Here is a 15563-nt window from a genome sequence, read left to right as displayed (position 1 = left end):
ATTTTAAGTGACGTAAAGTGGGATAATTTAGGATAATGAGATAATTTGAAGCTTTGATTTCATAATTCTTGTGGGATAATAGATAATATGTCACCTTATTAAAGTTCAATCAAAAGTCTAAATTAATTTACCTAATTGATTTAGCATATTGTTAGGTATGTTATTATATTATAATACATTATTTTACTTTATATTAAACTATAACATATGATATTAAAATTACTAATTAATTATAACTATATTTAATGTTATTAATTAATTTAATATAATATATTATAATAATATGATATATTATATAAAAATTGATATCTTTCTCGAAACCCAAGTTTAGTATTATGATGGAAAATACCCTCGATCCCTTTCTCTCTCCTTCAGCTTCCTTCAAACCCCAGAATCAATCCCTCTGCTTTCCCAAAAATAATCAGAAACCCTAGAAGCTCAGAGCTTCGATCATCATCATGTCTGTGCTATTGTGCGGCAAAAGATCGCCGGCGAGCTTCTTCGAGGACGAGTACCATACGCCTGTTCCAGCCTCGAAGAGGATCCGGTGCTCCGCCGCCCTCCAGTTCTCTCCGCCTCCGGCCTCGGTCACGTCACCACCTTCGACCGTTGTTTCTCCAGTTGATCGGCTTAGGGCTCTGTTTCCTGATATGGATGAGGAGGTAATATTTCTATGCCCGTCCTTGAATTGTTGTTGTGTTTTTCGTATATTTACTTTTGATTGGATATGAAGTAATTTTGGTGGTGATTATTTTCTTTCACCTTCTTTGAAGATGATGTAAAAGGTTGCAACTTTGGAAATTTACTCGATCATATTCACATCACAGTAAAAAAATATCGTATAGATAATAATACTAGTAATGACTATTGATATTTAAGTATTAACTCGTTAGAGACATTTAATAAAATTACCCTTCCTGTTAAAACGAAGGCCATTTGGTGATGCTACTGCAATTATTGTAAGTTTTGTCACTCTTAAGAGTAAATTTTGGCTAAGTATAGGAATTTCAAATGATCATCCTATGCATTAACAAAGGCCTTTAGCAATGGTCTTTAATATTAAAAAATGTCTTTTTCTTTAGGCCCGATTAGGTTGCTGATGAAGATTTTGGGGGTATGTCTTTGTTCTGCCTTGCATACTTGTCCACTTCATTCAGAAGAAAAGGAAATCTAAATCAAAGTTTGTAAGAACCGAAACGGGGAAATCTTTGAAATGATGGTGTAGTTGGATATGAGAATGCAACCTGGCTCATCCAAGTAACTCTTTAGATGTTATAACTATAAGACCCCATAAGACGGAAGTAATAAATTAAAAAAAAATTTAGAGAATATCTCAGTTTGGATGCTTGCATCTGTAATTGGCGATATTAGTACATAACGACAATGGTGACAACTATAACAACAAAGCCTTTATTCCGATTAATTGGGGATTAGGGGACATTATACAGGCTAAATTTTTCTCTTATTCTATGGACATCTGAACCAATGTGAAGGCGAGCTTATTTCGTAAGATAGTGATGTTAATTTTAGTTCCACTTAAAGATTTAATGTAAAGGCCGAATTGTCAATAAACTTCATGCGCACGGAATTCATGTATGTTGAATATCATACTGATTTTTTCATATATGTCTTCCTACAGTCAGTTCCAAAACTAACCAAATGGTCTATATCAATTAACAACTAGTGTCCATTTTTTTCCCTTTTATATTTAATCATTTTATCTGATTATTATTAGCATTATTTTCTCTTCGAAAATGACAATTGCTATTTGAAACACGCTTGTCAACCTTTATTTATCTTTCTTTATGTTGTAACATAAGCATATTGTTTGATTTCTTACAATTGATAGTTCACTTATATTTTCTGTCAACATTCTTTTAGTTGCTCGCGAAAGCACTTGAAGTATCAGGCAATGACTTGGACATTGCGATAAAGAATTTAAATAATCTCCATTTGGAGTCAGCGAGGGCAGAATTAGACTTTGCTGAGAACAACAAATCTAATGTCAGGACTGAAGCGAATATTTGGTCATCACCTGAAGGTACAAATCATGCCCCCCACACTTATATAGTGTTATACAGCTATAGTATATTTTGTATTTATTTCTTGTTTAGTTTCTTTTCTCTTACTCAGTAAGTTGGTCTCTTCTCCTTATGATAGCGTAGAATTTTGACTAGTTGCTTATACTTTAGCTTGTACTGGTTAGATTCTCTCTCTCTCTTCTTTTTTTTTTTTGGGGGGGTTCTCTTACTCAGTAAGTTGGTCTCTTCTCCTTATGATAGCGTAGAATTTTGACTAGTTGCTTATACTTTAGCTTGTACTGGTTAGATTCTCTCTCTCTCTTCTTTTTTTTTTTTGGGGGGGTTTTTGGATTTTAGTGCTAGGCTTTTTCCATCATAATACTAAACTTTGATTGATCTTATAACAACTTCTCTTGATTCTAACCTTAACCATTAGATTTTATATTTCAACTTGATCTTTGGTTTTAATGTCAACCTGCTTTAATATGACTTATCTTTTAACATTCATGCAAAGCTCTGGACTCCATGGTATTGGACACAGTGGCCAGCCGCCTAGGAAGGTGCCTAAGTGCTGAAAGTGCACTTTGAAGTAAGTTGGGTTGTGTTAAATAAGAGTGGCTTAGAAGTTGCATTTTGTTTGGACACATCCATAGCGAATAGACCAATTCTGCAGTCATTTTAGTTGTATCCTATATAACTTCACTGCAAATGTTTGGAGCAGCAAAATCCTCGAGTATCATGCCCTTTCTTAGCACAGGGCTTGCTGGCATATACTAATTTACATCTTTTTTAATATACTTGTGAGTATGTTGAACATGTAAATCATCTACTTTCTTTTTTATGCTTGCTTTCTGCCAAGAGTATGTCATATTTCGCAGTAGAGAACACAATGTTTCAACTCACAATCCTATACTTACAATTTTAATGACATAACAAAGAAAAAAAATTCAAATGTTTAATTCTATTGTTCCTTATGATTAAGATGGTTGTTCTTAGGATTTTTTTTTTGTTTTCCCTATCCCTGAGGATGTCATCTGTGTAGACAACAACAAAGAGTAAATGCCCAAAAATACTATTCATCCATTTCTGGAACACTTGAGGGGCATTTTTTAGGGCAAATGACATAATGTTCTATTCATAATGTCCACCATTAGGACAACTGAATGCTGTTAGCCTTTTGCTTTCTGCATCCTTTTAATTTACCAGAATCCTGATTTTGCATCGGATTTATTGATCTATTTAGCATCTCGGATTCTGTATAATATTAATTCACTGTTGGGGATGAAGAAAATGTCAAATTTGGTGGCTTCATTTACCTTTTTATAGTTAATGACCATATGAGCATTTACTGTTCATTATTGTCACATAGATGACATCCTAGTGTTCTCAAAAACTAAAGAAGAACACAAAGAACACCTGATAGCAGTAGCACAACTATTGCTCAATCACGTTATTTTATCTCTTAAAAAGATAGCTTTAATGAAAGAAGATATCAAATTTTTAGGGAAAAAAAAATAAATGTGGTCATGTTGAATTACAAGATCGTATCATTACAAAGATCAAAGAGTTCAAAGGTAATTGTAAAACTCTAAAAGATCTGCAAAGCTTTCTAGGCTTACTAAATTATGGAAAAAAGTATATATCTAATCTCTCCGAAAAGATTTCTTCGCTTTAGAATAAACTTATTGAAGAACAGAAGAAAATATAAAGACAAATAATAATGGAGTAACTTGTTGGGATACTGACAAAATTAAAATAGCACTCAATGATGAACAATTACAAGAAATTGGCAACATCAAAAAAGAAATAAAAGAACAAAAAATCTTTATCAACCACAATCTAGAGATACATTAGTTATACAAACTGATGCTTTAGATACACATTGGTAAGGAATTCTATTTGTAATTCCACCAAAACATCTGCGCTTCGAATTAGTATCTGAGCCTGGTTCAAGGACAAAGATCAACCAATTAGACCCTGAAATATGTGCATATTGCTCTGGAAAATTTAAAGGACTGGAAAAAAATTATGCTACATATGATAAAGAATTATTAGCTATCAAAACACTATTAGTTCTTTAAAAATATACTTACTATTGTCTGAGTTCATTATTTAAAGAGATAATCAAGCTGTTGCACAATTTCTTGAAAAGAAAATTAATTCTTTAATTGAGAAAAATGTGCAAATAAGATGATCCATGGAATTAGAGAATTATATTTAATACTATTTGATATATTACTGGATTTACTAATATTGGTGCTGGCTTTCTTTTCTAGCATGACTAGTTTCTTACCAGACAAAAAGCCCAGTAAATGCAAAGTACCTCTTCCTCCTTAATTTGACCTAAAGGAAAAAGGTATGGAAGAAATATCCCCAATACCTCAAATAACTCAAATCATCAACAAACATCTTAATATAGACATTAAGGAAAAGTACATTAAAATTATTGCCTGATTCCTTACCAATCTAGAAAAATGATTACTGATGGATATAATGAAGTACTGAGATGAATGAGCTTTATAATAAGTCTTGATGCACAATTTGCAAAACAAAAGTATACTCATCAGTTAGCGTAATATATTAAAATAATTACCACACCTGACAATACTTATGATTGTCCTTATTGTATCAAGTGCATCAAGCATGAAAGAAAATCTTATCCGCGTCAATTTCAATAACAAAGGCCATATAAATGACCCTTTTGTCATGGCATGCCAAGTTCATCAAGTTTTCTATGTGAAGGATCCTGTTGAAGAGGCAAACAAGAATTGGCATTATGTTTTAAAGAAGCTTCCTAGTCATGTTTATGATATTGGTGCTACACATGGAGGTGATTATTGGGTTGAAAAAGTAGTGACATTGTCAGTGATTTAATCCCAACTAGTAATGATGACATAGATGATGTGGGTTGGTGTAGAGATGATGTGCCGAGGTCCACTGCTGACATTCCTCCAAATATATATATTGATGATGATAATATAATGGAAGGTGATGAAGACAGTGACTTTGATGAAACAGAGTGGGATTGGATGGAGTAAAGATATGGGAATTTCTGTATGTTTTGAAAGAAATGAGTTTTGAAATTTATGTTTTGAGTATATGGGTTGAGTAGACTTTGTCATTTTCTTTTTTGATTTGAGTATGAATTAGTAGTTTAAAGAACACAGAATTTTTGCAAGATTACAGGTTATGATTTTGTAACTAACAATCATATTTGAAGGATTAACCTATTCAAAATCCATGCACCGTCAATGTTTTTTGGATTCATCGTTAATCAGCAATAATGGTATGCTTTGTTTTGTTTGATGCCACTGTTCAGTGCAGAAATCAGTGTTTGGCTTCTGTCACTTTTGACTTGAGTTGGTCAAAAATCACTCGGGTAAATACCTTAAGTACAGGAAAATACTATCTTACATTAAGAAAGTTGCGGATAGTTTCTCTATAATATTTGTCACTGTATCTTACATTAAGAAAGATTAAGGACTAACAGAACATGTTTCTTCAGATTCTGCGTTATACTCAATGCTATGTGATTTGAAAAAACTGAGGAATATATCAACGACCAACAGTAGGAAACATCGGCATCGGGAAATCTGTTTAGTACTTGATCATCCAAAAATGCATTTCAGACAAAGGGAGAACTAACATAAAGACTACTGTACAAACTACATATAATTACAACTGTTATAATGAAAGAAAACATATTTGGGCTACTTTCCTGCTGCTATTATGAATGATTGTCAACGGATAAACTTATTTTTAATATTAAGACAAGTTTCCCGATGTTGTTATTTTCCTGATTCTGTAAGTCACATTTATTTACACGTCTTGGGTGGGATACCCTTAAAGATTTTCATAATCTGGTGTTAGTTGCTTTCTGCTGATTCAATACTCATGACTGTAAATAGAAATATCATTGTCTTTGATTTTCATGGAGAAAAGGAAGTAATGAATATTAGTAATTTAATCGACATGTCTTAGGCATAAAAGAAGAGCCAACTACCGAAAGCTAACTGGTTTTTCATGTTGTTTTAACATTGTACTTAACTGGTAAGATTTCTTTCGTAACAAAGTAGTTAGTTGATCATCCTGTTAAAACGAAGGCCATTTGGTGATGCTACTGCAATTATTGTAAGTTTTGTCACTCTTAAGAGTAAATTTTGGCTAAGTATAGGAATTTCAAATGATCATCCTATGCATTAACAAAGGCCTTTAGCAATGGTCTTTAATATTAAAAAATGTCTTTTTCTTTAGGCCCGATTAGGTTGCTGATGAAGATTTTGGGGGTATGTCTTTGTTCTGCCTTGCATACTTGTCCACTTCATTCAGATGAAAAGGAAATCTAAATCAAAGTTTGTAAGAACCGAAACGGGGAAATCTTTGAAATGATGGTGTAGTTGGATATGAGAATGCAACCTGGCTCATCCAAGTAACTCTTTAGATGTTATAACTATAAGACCCCATAAGACGGAAGTAATAAATTAAAAAAAAATTTAGAGAATATCTCAGTTTGGATGCTTGCATCTGTAATTGGCGATATTAGTACATAACGACAATGGTGACAACTATAACAACAAAGCCTTTATTCCGATTAATTGGGGATTAGGGGACATTATACAGGCTAAATTTTTCTCTTATTCTATGGACATCTGAACCAATGTGAAGGCGAGCTTATTTCGTAAGATAGTGATGTTAATTTTAGTTCCACTTAAAGATTTAATGTAAAGGCCGAATTGTCAATAAACTTCATGCGCACGGAATTCATGTATGTTGAATATCATACTGATTTTTTCATATATGTCTTCCTACAGTCAGTTCCAAAACTAACCAAATGGTCTATATCAATTAACAACTAGGTTCAAACAACAGTTTTCATTACATCCTCAGTAGTTTTTGCAAGTACAGGTACATGACATGAAGTTTGTAATAATTAAAATAACACAAAAAATTGCTAAGAAAATTGCAGAAATTTTCCAAACTAGTAGTTGATTTTCGACAAGTCTCAATTCTTTCTTTAGCTTCTTTGATTGCAAAATATATTTTTCTCCGTTTCTGCAGCAGTTGCTGCTGCTGGTTGCTTTGTGCAGCATTTGTTGCTGCTGCTGGTTGCTTTGTGCAGCATTTGCTGCTGCTGCTGGTTGGTTTGTGCCTGTTTTGAGCTTTCTGCAGCTCATGCTGCTGCTGCTGGTTGGTTTGTTGCTGGTTTGTTGCTTTGTGCAGCATTTGCTGCTGCTGGTGGTGGTTGGTGTGTGCTTGTTTTGAGCTTTCTGCAGCTCATGTTGTTTGCTGTTTCTTGCTGGTTTGTGCCTGTTTTGAGCTTTCTGCAGCTCATGCTGCTGCCTTTGTTTGTGCAGCATTTGCTGCTGCTGCTGGTTGGTTTGCTGCTGTTGCTGGTTTGTTGCTGGTTTGTTGCCGTTGCTACAGTGTTCTGTCTATGATTTTTGTAATCTGAATTTTTGAGTTTGAAAAGAGCCGTTGCTACAGTGATTCCAGCAAAAAAAAGAAAATACGGCCTCTTCTAGCCGTTACTACAGTATTTTTCAAATGGTCAAGAGGCTTGCTGTTGCTACAGTATCTATTCCCAAAAAAGAGACTTTTTGAAGCAAACATGGTATTAGGAATTGGACCAATTCTATAAAAGTGAGATTCCTAATCATTTGGGTGAAACAAACTTAGAATGCCAAAAAAATAGGATTCCATAAAACTATAACATGTCTATAAAAATTTTATGGATTAGGTTGGAATCCATAAATAAAATAGAATTACTAATCATATTCCTACACGTGGGTGAGAGAGAGATTGAGTGAGAGTGAGCTGGAGAGTGAGAATGAGATTTGTAGAGAGAGGAAAAGAGATTGGGTGCGGGACACGAGGGAGGGGGAAACACGAGGTGGGGATTTGTGGGATTTAGGGAGTGAATTGGGGAAATGGGGTAGGGGGAGAGAGAGATATGAAATACCGGTAAGAGGAAAAACATAGGGAAAAATATATTTTTTAAAATTAAAATATCAGAAAATTTATTCAAATAAATATTCAAAATTTATAGTCAAAATAATAATAACAATAACAATAATGAATATTTAACTATTAGTTTAAAAGTTTAACCGAAACAATTAAATTTATAATTAGCAAAACGATTAAAATAAATATAAAATCGTATTTTAAATCAGAAAAAATTCTAGAGAAATTGGGAAAATACAAATACTCTTTTTAGAAAAATAATATTTAATATTTAATTATCAGAAAATTATTTAAACCCGTATTAGAAATTTACGATCATTACATCCTACCCCCCTTAAAACAAATTCCGTCCTCGGAATTCAAAGTACAAGTGATGCACAAAGAACCCAAGGATAAGAATACAGGAATAAGGTCATAACATGCTATGACGAATGTGTGAGCAAGTGTTGAATGAGAAAATAAATATGTATGTGTATGACATAATATATTATAAGTTATACAAGACACAATAGATAATAATTCAAAAGAATTAAAAGTGAATAGTCAATGCAAATATAGGATTAGTAAATTTCTATAACAGTGGCATTTTCGTAATTTTTGTTTCACCCTTTTATAGAATAGGATTAGTAATTGGGCTCTGACAGTGGCATTTTCGTAATTTTTGGATTCTTTGTGAATCCTATTCTGAAGTTTGGCTCAGCAAAAATTTTGGGATTACCATTTCTATAAAGTAGCTACAGTTGTCGTTTTTTATAGAAACCCAAATCCGAGCTTTGGGTGCGGATTTGGGCGAGATTTCTGACAGGGTCGATTCCGATTCCTCATCTTCACGAATTCGATCCCTAGATCTGGAATCGCTGTATCGCTCCCGCCTCATCGCCCTCTTCTTCGCGCCTCAGTTCCCGCGCTTCGTCTTCTTCAACTTGGGTTTGGGCCTCTTTCTCGAAACCCAAGTTTAGTATTATGATGGAAAATACCCTCGATCCCTTTCTCTCTCCTTCAGCTTCCTTCAAACCCCAGAATCAATCCCTCTGCTTTCCCAAAAATAATCAGAAACCCTAGAAGCTCAGAGCTTCGATCATCATCATGTCTGTGCTATTGTGCGGCAAAAGATCGCCGGCGAGCTTCTTCGAGGACGAGTACCATACGCCTGTTCCAGCCTCGAAGAGGATCCGGTGCTCCGCCGCCCTCCAGTTCTCTCCGCCTCCGGCCTCGGTCACGTCACCACCTTCGACCGTTGTTTCTCCAGTTGATCGGCTTAGGGCTCTGTTTCCTGATATGGATGAGGAGGTAATATTTCTATGCCCGTCCTTGAATTGTTGTTGTGTTTTTCGTATATTTACTTTTGATTGGATATGAAGTAATTTTGGTGGTGATTATTTTCTTTCACCTTCTTTGAAGATGATGTAAAAGGTTGCAACAGTGGAAATTTACTCGATCATATTCACATCACAGTAAAAAAATGTCGTATAGATAATAATACTAGTAATGACTATTGATATTTAAGTATTAACTCGTTAGAGACATTTAATAAAATTACCCTTCCTGTTAAAACGAAGGCCATTTGGTGATGCTACTGCAATTATTGTAAGTTTTGTCACTCTTAAGAGTAAATTTTGGCTAAGTATAGGAATTTCAAATGATCATCCTATGCATTAACAAAGGCCTTTAGCAATAATCTTTAATATTAAAAAATGTCTTTTTCTTTAGGCCCGATTAGGTTGCTGATGAAGATTTTAGGGGTATGTCTTTGTTCTGCCTTGCATACTTGTCCACTTCATTCAGAAGAAAAGGAAATCTAAATCAAAGTTTGTAAGAACCGAAACGGGGAAATCTTTGACATGATGGTGTAGTTGGATATGAGAATGCAACCTGGCTCACCCAAGTAACTCTTTAGATGTTATAACTATAAGACCCCATAAGACGGAAGTAATAAATTAAAAAAAATTTAGAGAATATCTCAGTTTGGATGCTTGCATCTGTAATTGGCGATATTAGTACATAACGACAATGGTGACAACTATAACAACAAAGCCTTTATTCCGATTAATTGGGGATTAGGGGACATTATACAGGCTAAATTTTTCTCTTATTCTATGGACATCTGAACCAATGTGAAGGCGAGCTTATTTCGTAAGATAGTGATGTTAATTTTAGTTCCACTTAAAGATTTAATGTAAAGGCCGAATTGTCAATAAACTTCATGCGCACGGAATTCATGTATGTTGAATATCATACTGATTTTTTCATATATGTCTTCCTACAGTCAGTTCCAAAACTAACCAAATGGTCTATATCAATTAACAACTAGTGTCCATTTTTTTCCCTTTTATATTTAATCATTTTATCTGATTATTATTAGCATTATTTTCTCTTCGAAAATGACAATTGCTATTTGAAACACGCTTGTCAACCTTTATTTATCTTTCTTTATGTTGTAACATAAGCATATTGTTTGATTTCTTACAATTGATAGTTCACTTATATTTTCTGTCAACATTCTTTTAGTTGCTCGCGAAAGCACTTGAAGTATCAGGCAATGACTTGGACATTGCGATAAAGAATTTAAATAATCTCCATTTGGAGTCAGCGAGGGCAGAATTAGACTTTGCTGAGAACAACAAATCTAATGTCAGGACTGAAGCGAATATTTGGTCATCACCTGAAGGTACAAATCATGCCCCCCACACTTATATAGTGTTATACAGCTATAGTATATTTTGTATTTATTTCTTGTTTAGTTTCTTTTCTCTTAGTAAGTTGGTCTCTTCTCCTTATGATAGCGTAGGATTTTGACTAGTTGCTTGTTTTGAGCTTTCTGCAGCTCATGCTGCTGCTGGGTGGTTTGTTGCTGGTTTGTTGCTTTGTGCAGCATTTGCTGCTGCTGGTGGTGGTTGGTGTGTGCTTGTTTTGAGCTTTCTGCAGCTCATGCTGCTGCTGTTTCTTGCTGGTTTGTGCCTGTTTTGAGTTTTCTGCAGCAGTTGCTGTTGTTTCTTGCTTTGTGCAGCATTTGCTGCTGCTGCTGGTTGGTTTGTGCCTGTTTTGAGCTTTCTGCAGCTCATACTGCTGCTGGTTGCTGGTTTGTGCCTGTTTTGAGCTTTCTGCAGCTCATACTGCTGCTGGTTGCTGGTTTGTGCCTGTTTTGAGCTTTCTGCAGCTCATACTGCTGCTGGTTGCTGGTTTGTGCCTGTTTTGAGCTTTCTGCAGCTCATGCTGCTGCCTTTGTTTGTGCAGCATTTGCTGCTGCTGCTGGTTGGTTTGCTGCTGTTGCTGGTTTGTTGCTGGTTTGTTGCCGTTGCTACAGTGTTCTGTCTATGATTTTTGTAATCTGAATTTTTGAGTTTGAAAAGAGCCGTTGCTACAGTGATTCCAGCAAAAAAAAAAGAAAATACGGCCTCTTCTAGCCGTTACTACAGTATTTTTCAAATGGTCAAGAGGCTTGCTGTTGCTACAGTATCTATTCCCAAAAAAGAGACTTTTTGAAGCAAACATGGTATTAGGAATTGGACCAATTCTATAAAAGTGAGATTCCTAATCCTTTGGGTGAAACAAACTTAGAATGCCAAAAAAATAGGATTCCATAAAACTATAACATGTCTATAAAAATTTTATGGATTAGGTTGGAATCCATAAATAAAATAGAATTCCTAATCCTATTCCTACCCTCTATTGAACCAAACAGCCCCTTAGGGCATGTTTGGATTTGTAGGGGGTGAAGGGAAGTTAAGGGAAACTGAGTGAAGGGAAGGGAAGGGAGTTCCCTTCTCCTTGGTTACACCCCAATTTGGGGGTAACAATTTTTATACTATTAGAGGGTGAACCAAGGGGAACTAGGGTGAATTAACTTAACCTCCTAAGTGTTCCCAAACAAGGTGAATGGAGGTGAATGGTTCCCCTCCCTTCCCCTCACTCCCATTACCCTCAATCCAAACAAGCCCTTAGGGAAGGGAAGGAAGGGGAAGGAAGGGGAATTTTTCCCCTTCCTTCCCTTCCCCTCCATTACACCCCAATTTGGGGTGTAAGAATTTGGGCCAAATTTCCCCTCCATTCCCCTCCTCTACCCTCCAAAATGAAACTCCCAAACAAGGTTAAAATAAAATTTCTCTTCCCTTCCCTTCCCTTCCCCCTCTCTACCCTCCATCCAAACAGGCCATATGAGTTTTATTAAGACCTAGTTTGGGAGGGTGATAAACCCCAATTAGAACTCTTAAACCTGAAATTTTCATGTCCTAAATAGTCGGGGTTGACAACCCAGACTGTTTAGGAACTTCATTACGCCCACGTGGCAAAAAATGAATCGATTTTGATAAATAAAAAAATGGGTCGATTTTGAAAAAAAAAAACTTTTTGGGGTTGTTTTGAAAATTTTCTCCAAGGAAAGGATGAGGGATGAGCGGTTATATCATCATCATGTCATTGAGATCAAAATGGGGGCAAAAATGTCCGACGAATGAAGGGTGGGTTTTTCTTAAGGGTTAATTGCGACCAGACCCCTTTAGTATCACCCGATTGCAAAGGGAGTCCCTTAGTTCCATTTGTTGCTATTTGTTGCGAATAGACTCTCTCTGAGCGAAATTTTTTTTTTACTCTTAAAATCGTTTAAAAGCATTTTAGGAGGTGGATAGATCCATTATAGTTCTGTTGGTGATGATAGGCGCTAAATTACTAAATCTTTTTGCCTTGTAGAAGGGTTAGAGAAAGTTCAATAAGGATGTACACACACTTGGGCCGATACTACAGGAGTCTTTTCACAATAAGTAGAACTTTAAGAGTTCTATTCGCATCATATAGAACAATGTAAGTCTCTTTGCAATTGTGTGATACTAAGGGGTACTCTTGGCAATTTACTTTTTCTTAATATTGCCCCCCCCCACCTAACTAATCTACTTTTAAAGCCTCGCCCGACAACAAAGCCAATATTTTTTTTTTCATGAGGGATCAAAAATGCAAGTATGATGCTATGCATCAATCGAAAAGCAACTTAAAATTAGTCCATCTACTTAGAGGTTGGTTGGATTTGAGACATTCTATGATTTTTCATAGTTTTGGGTGTAATAGCAGTTATATACATATCCATTCAAACCCATACACTGGAAAAACTTCGCTGGAGTAAAAATTGAGAAAAGATTATGCAAGATTTTGAGCCTCATTTTGGCAGATTTTGTTATTTATTTTGGTTTATTTGGTAATTAACCGTCTCTGATTAACGACTACCTAATTGTGGTTAACAGTGTAGATGATAAATATAACATAATTTCAAACACTTCAAAGACTCGAGGGACTAATTTCAAAATAAAATGATTCAAAAGACTATTTTCAAATATGAAAGATTCGAGACATTAATTTCAAATATATATGAAAGCTTTGGGGACTATTTTCAACTATGAAAGTTTTTTTTTTTTTTTTTTTTTTTTTTTCCCCCCCAGTTGTTATCAATGAAAATTTGTATTTTCAAATACATACCCTCCAAAATTTACGTACTTTTAAATTTATCCTCAAATTGTTATAAAAGTTCAATGTGGAGGGTAAATCTGCTGAGGGTTAACTGTAGATATGCCCTCCATACTATCGACCAATTTTAGATAGACCCTCTATAGTTTTATTGTGCAGCCCTCTGAGTGAATTCTTTTTTTTTAACGTTTGAAAGAGTAAAAAAAATTACTAAAGCCAGATAAATTCAATGCAGCTCTATTGGGGAGAATAGCCCCCTAATGGCGAACTATTTTGAATTTTCAAAGAATCTAAAAAGTTCACTCAGCGGGGTTTATCCACACAAAATAGAACTATAAGGGACCTATCCGCAATTGAGTGATAGTACAGCAGGACCCTCCGCAATTAACCCACCTTCAAATATTGATGTTATGAAGGGCTTACGTGAAAAGTTGCTTTCGTTGCGGCTCCCTCTCTCGGGTCGACTGGAGATTTCTCTCGTCTAAAACCCTAAACCGCTACGCGCTACACAATGCCCTGGTGTCCATCACTGCTCGACGAATGGCCGACAGCGGACGCGGCCGCTAAGTTGAAAAGATCGCCGGCCGGGCAATTGACGAAGAGAAGGATTCACCTACTTGCTCCGCCTCGCGGCGCATCCTCAAGATCGCCCCTTTACCGTCCCTCCGCGACAAACCTCGTTCCTTTATTCGCGGACAATCGCCAGCGACGTGGCCTGGCCAGGAACGAGTCGTTCGTCATCATCGGCGACAGCCCCAATATCTCCCTCCGCAAGGGACGGTGGATTCAGATTTCCGAGTTCTTCGCCGGAGGTGGCCGCCGCCGCGCCGCAACGTGGCCGCCGCCTGCGTTAACGTCCGCTCTCCGCCGCCATCGCAAACCCTACATGCTTGTTGATCTATTGAACTCTTCGAAAGTTGACAACTTTTACGCTTTGGGCGCGGTTTTTGTAGCCCTCTCCAAAATTATCTTGAGAGACAGTGAACCTTGTTGTCCTTCTATTGACCCCAGTTTGTTTATGCATCGGATGTCAACTCGCCTGTTGGGCGAGAAGGATGCTGAGGCCGCGGCGTTGAGGATCTTGTCGGGCACCCGAGGAGCCGGAGAGACTGATGCTGACGCAGTGACAATGAGGTTGCCTATCGAAAGTTCTGGCAGCGCTGGCATTGTGCATTGCTGCAGCTGCGCGGGGACAGGGGCGAGGGTTCTCACAATGGGAGAAGTTGACAATGGAGGAGTTTATATCGCGGGCTGCTGAGATGAGTAATTGCAATTATTTTGGTTCGGATGAATTGGTCTGCGAGCACAAGGGGAGCTATGATCGCGCACATTGCTGTTACGGGCTGTGCAGAGAATGCCTCGATGTTTTGCAGCAGAATACGGAGAGGGATAAAACCGAGGAGGAAGAGGAGGACGGCGACGATATTAATGTGTATCTTAATACTGAGAGAGAAAAGAATTACAAGACAATAGTTTGGGAATTGATGAACAAGAATTATATCGAGGAGCAGGCATCCGAGATCTCTGCTGATGATACGAAGATCAGGAAAGAGAGGAAACGGAGAAGAGAAGGAGACATTGATAGGGGGGCTAAGCCTACAAAAGAGAAGCAGAAGGAACAGAGATTGAGTTCCAGAATTAATTATGATGCTTTTTCGCAGTTTTATGAAACAGATAACAATGGTATAACCAGTGAACATGGCAATGAGGAGGAAAGCAAAGAAGAATTCAATAGGGAAGCTACAGAGGATTATAATGAAGAAGAAGAGGAGGCCTGCGGAGACGATAAATCCGCTGAGGATCAAGGTTATGACGATTTTCGTGATCTGGGAGAAGATCGCGGTGAAGGGAATTACAACGAATTTGATGAGTTTTAGTTTTGAGATGTCGCTACATTTCTAAGACTATCATGAAAAAACAAGTGAGGAGACTCGAAATTAAAGACAATCAACTTGTTGTAGCCATCGGTATTGTGTAATACACTTTTAAAGTATAGATAAAAAGTTCAACTTGAACAAGTTTCGTTCTTCTGGTGTAGATTTGCTGAAATATTAAACAAGGACGTACTGAACTGGGCTTTCCATCGTCACAACTGAGCCTCCATAAGCAAAAATGTAGAAGACATGCAAG

The 15563-nt window shown here is 36.5% G+C and overlaps 3 protein-coding genes across 5 annotated transcripts; all 3 read left to right on the top strand.

Moving 5' to 3' along the window:
- On the top strand, positions 316-7474 carry LOC109822038. Of its 2 annotated transcripts, none has more exons than XM_020388197.1 (3): positions 316-662; positions 1882-2041; positions 7191-7474. In XM_020388197.1, the coding sequence occupies exons 1-3, from the start codon at positions 459-461 to the stop codon at positions 7457-7459; spliced, it is 633 nt and encodes a 210-aa protein (XP_020243786.1). In that variant the 5' UTR covers positions 316-458; the 3' UTR covers positions 7460-7474. The 2 variants fall into 2 exon arrangements, with proteins under 2 accessions (XP_020243786.1, XP_020243787.1); XM_020388198.1 differs by lacking the exon at positions 7191-7474 and adding an exon at positions 2536-4669.
- Positions 8732-11095, top strand: LOC109822040. Of its 2 annotated transcripts, none has more exons than XM_020388199.1 (3): positions 8732-9272; positions 10491-10650; positions 10807-11095. In XM_020388199.1, exons 1-3 carry the CDS (start codon positions 9069-9071, stop codon positions 10947-10949), a joined length of 507 nt encoding a protein of 168 aa, XP_020243788.1. In that variant the 5' UTR covers positions 8732-9068; the 3' UTR covers positions 10950-11095. The 2 variants fall into 2 exon arrangements, with proteins under 2 accessions (XP_020243788.1, XP_020243789.1); XM_020388200.1 differs by having other exon boundaries at positions 8733-9272; positions 10855-11094.
- On the top strand, positions 14693-15310 carry LOC109821607 (myb-like protein W). The gene has a single exon (XM_020387784.1). It carries the CDS (start codon positions 14693-14695, stop codon positions 15308-15310), a length of 618 nt encoding a protein of 205 aa, XP_020243373.1.

Source organism: Asparagus officinalis, chromosome 8, assembly GCF_001876935.1.
Source record: "Asparagus officinalis chromosome 8, Aspof.V1, whole genome shotgun sequence".
NCBI lineage: Eukaryota > Viridiplantae > Streptophyta > Magnoliopsida > Asparagales > Asparagaceae > Asparagus > Asparagus officinalis.
This window is presented reverse-complemented; position numbering and strand designations above follow the sequence as displayed.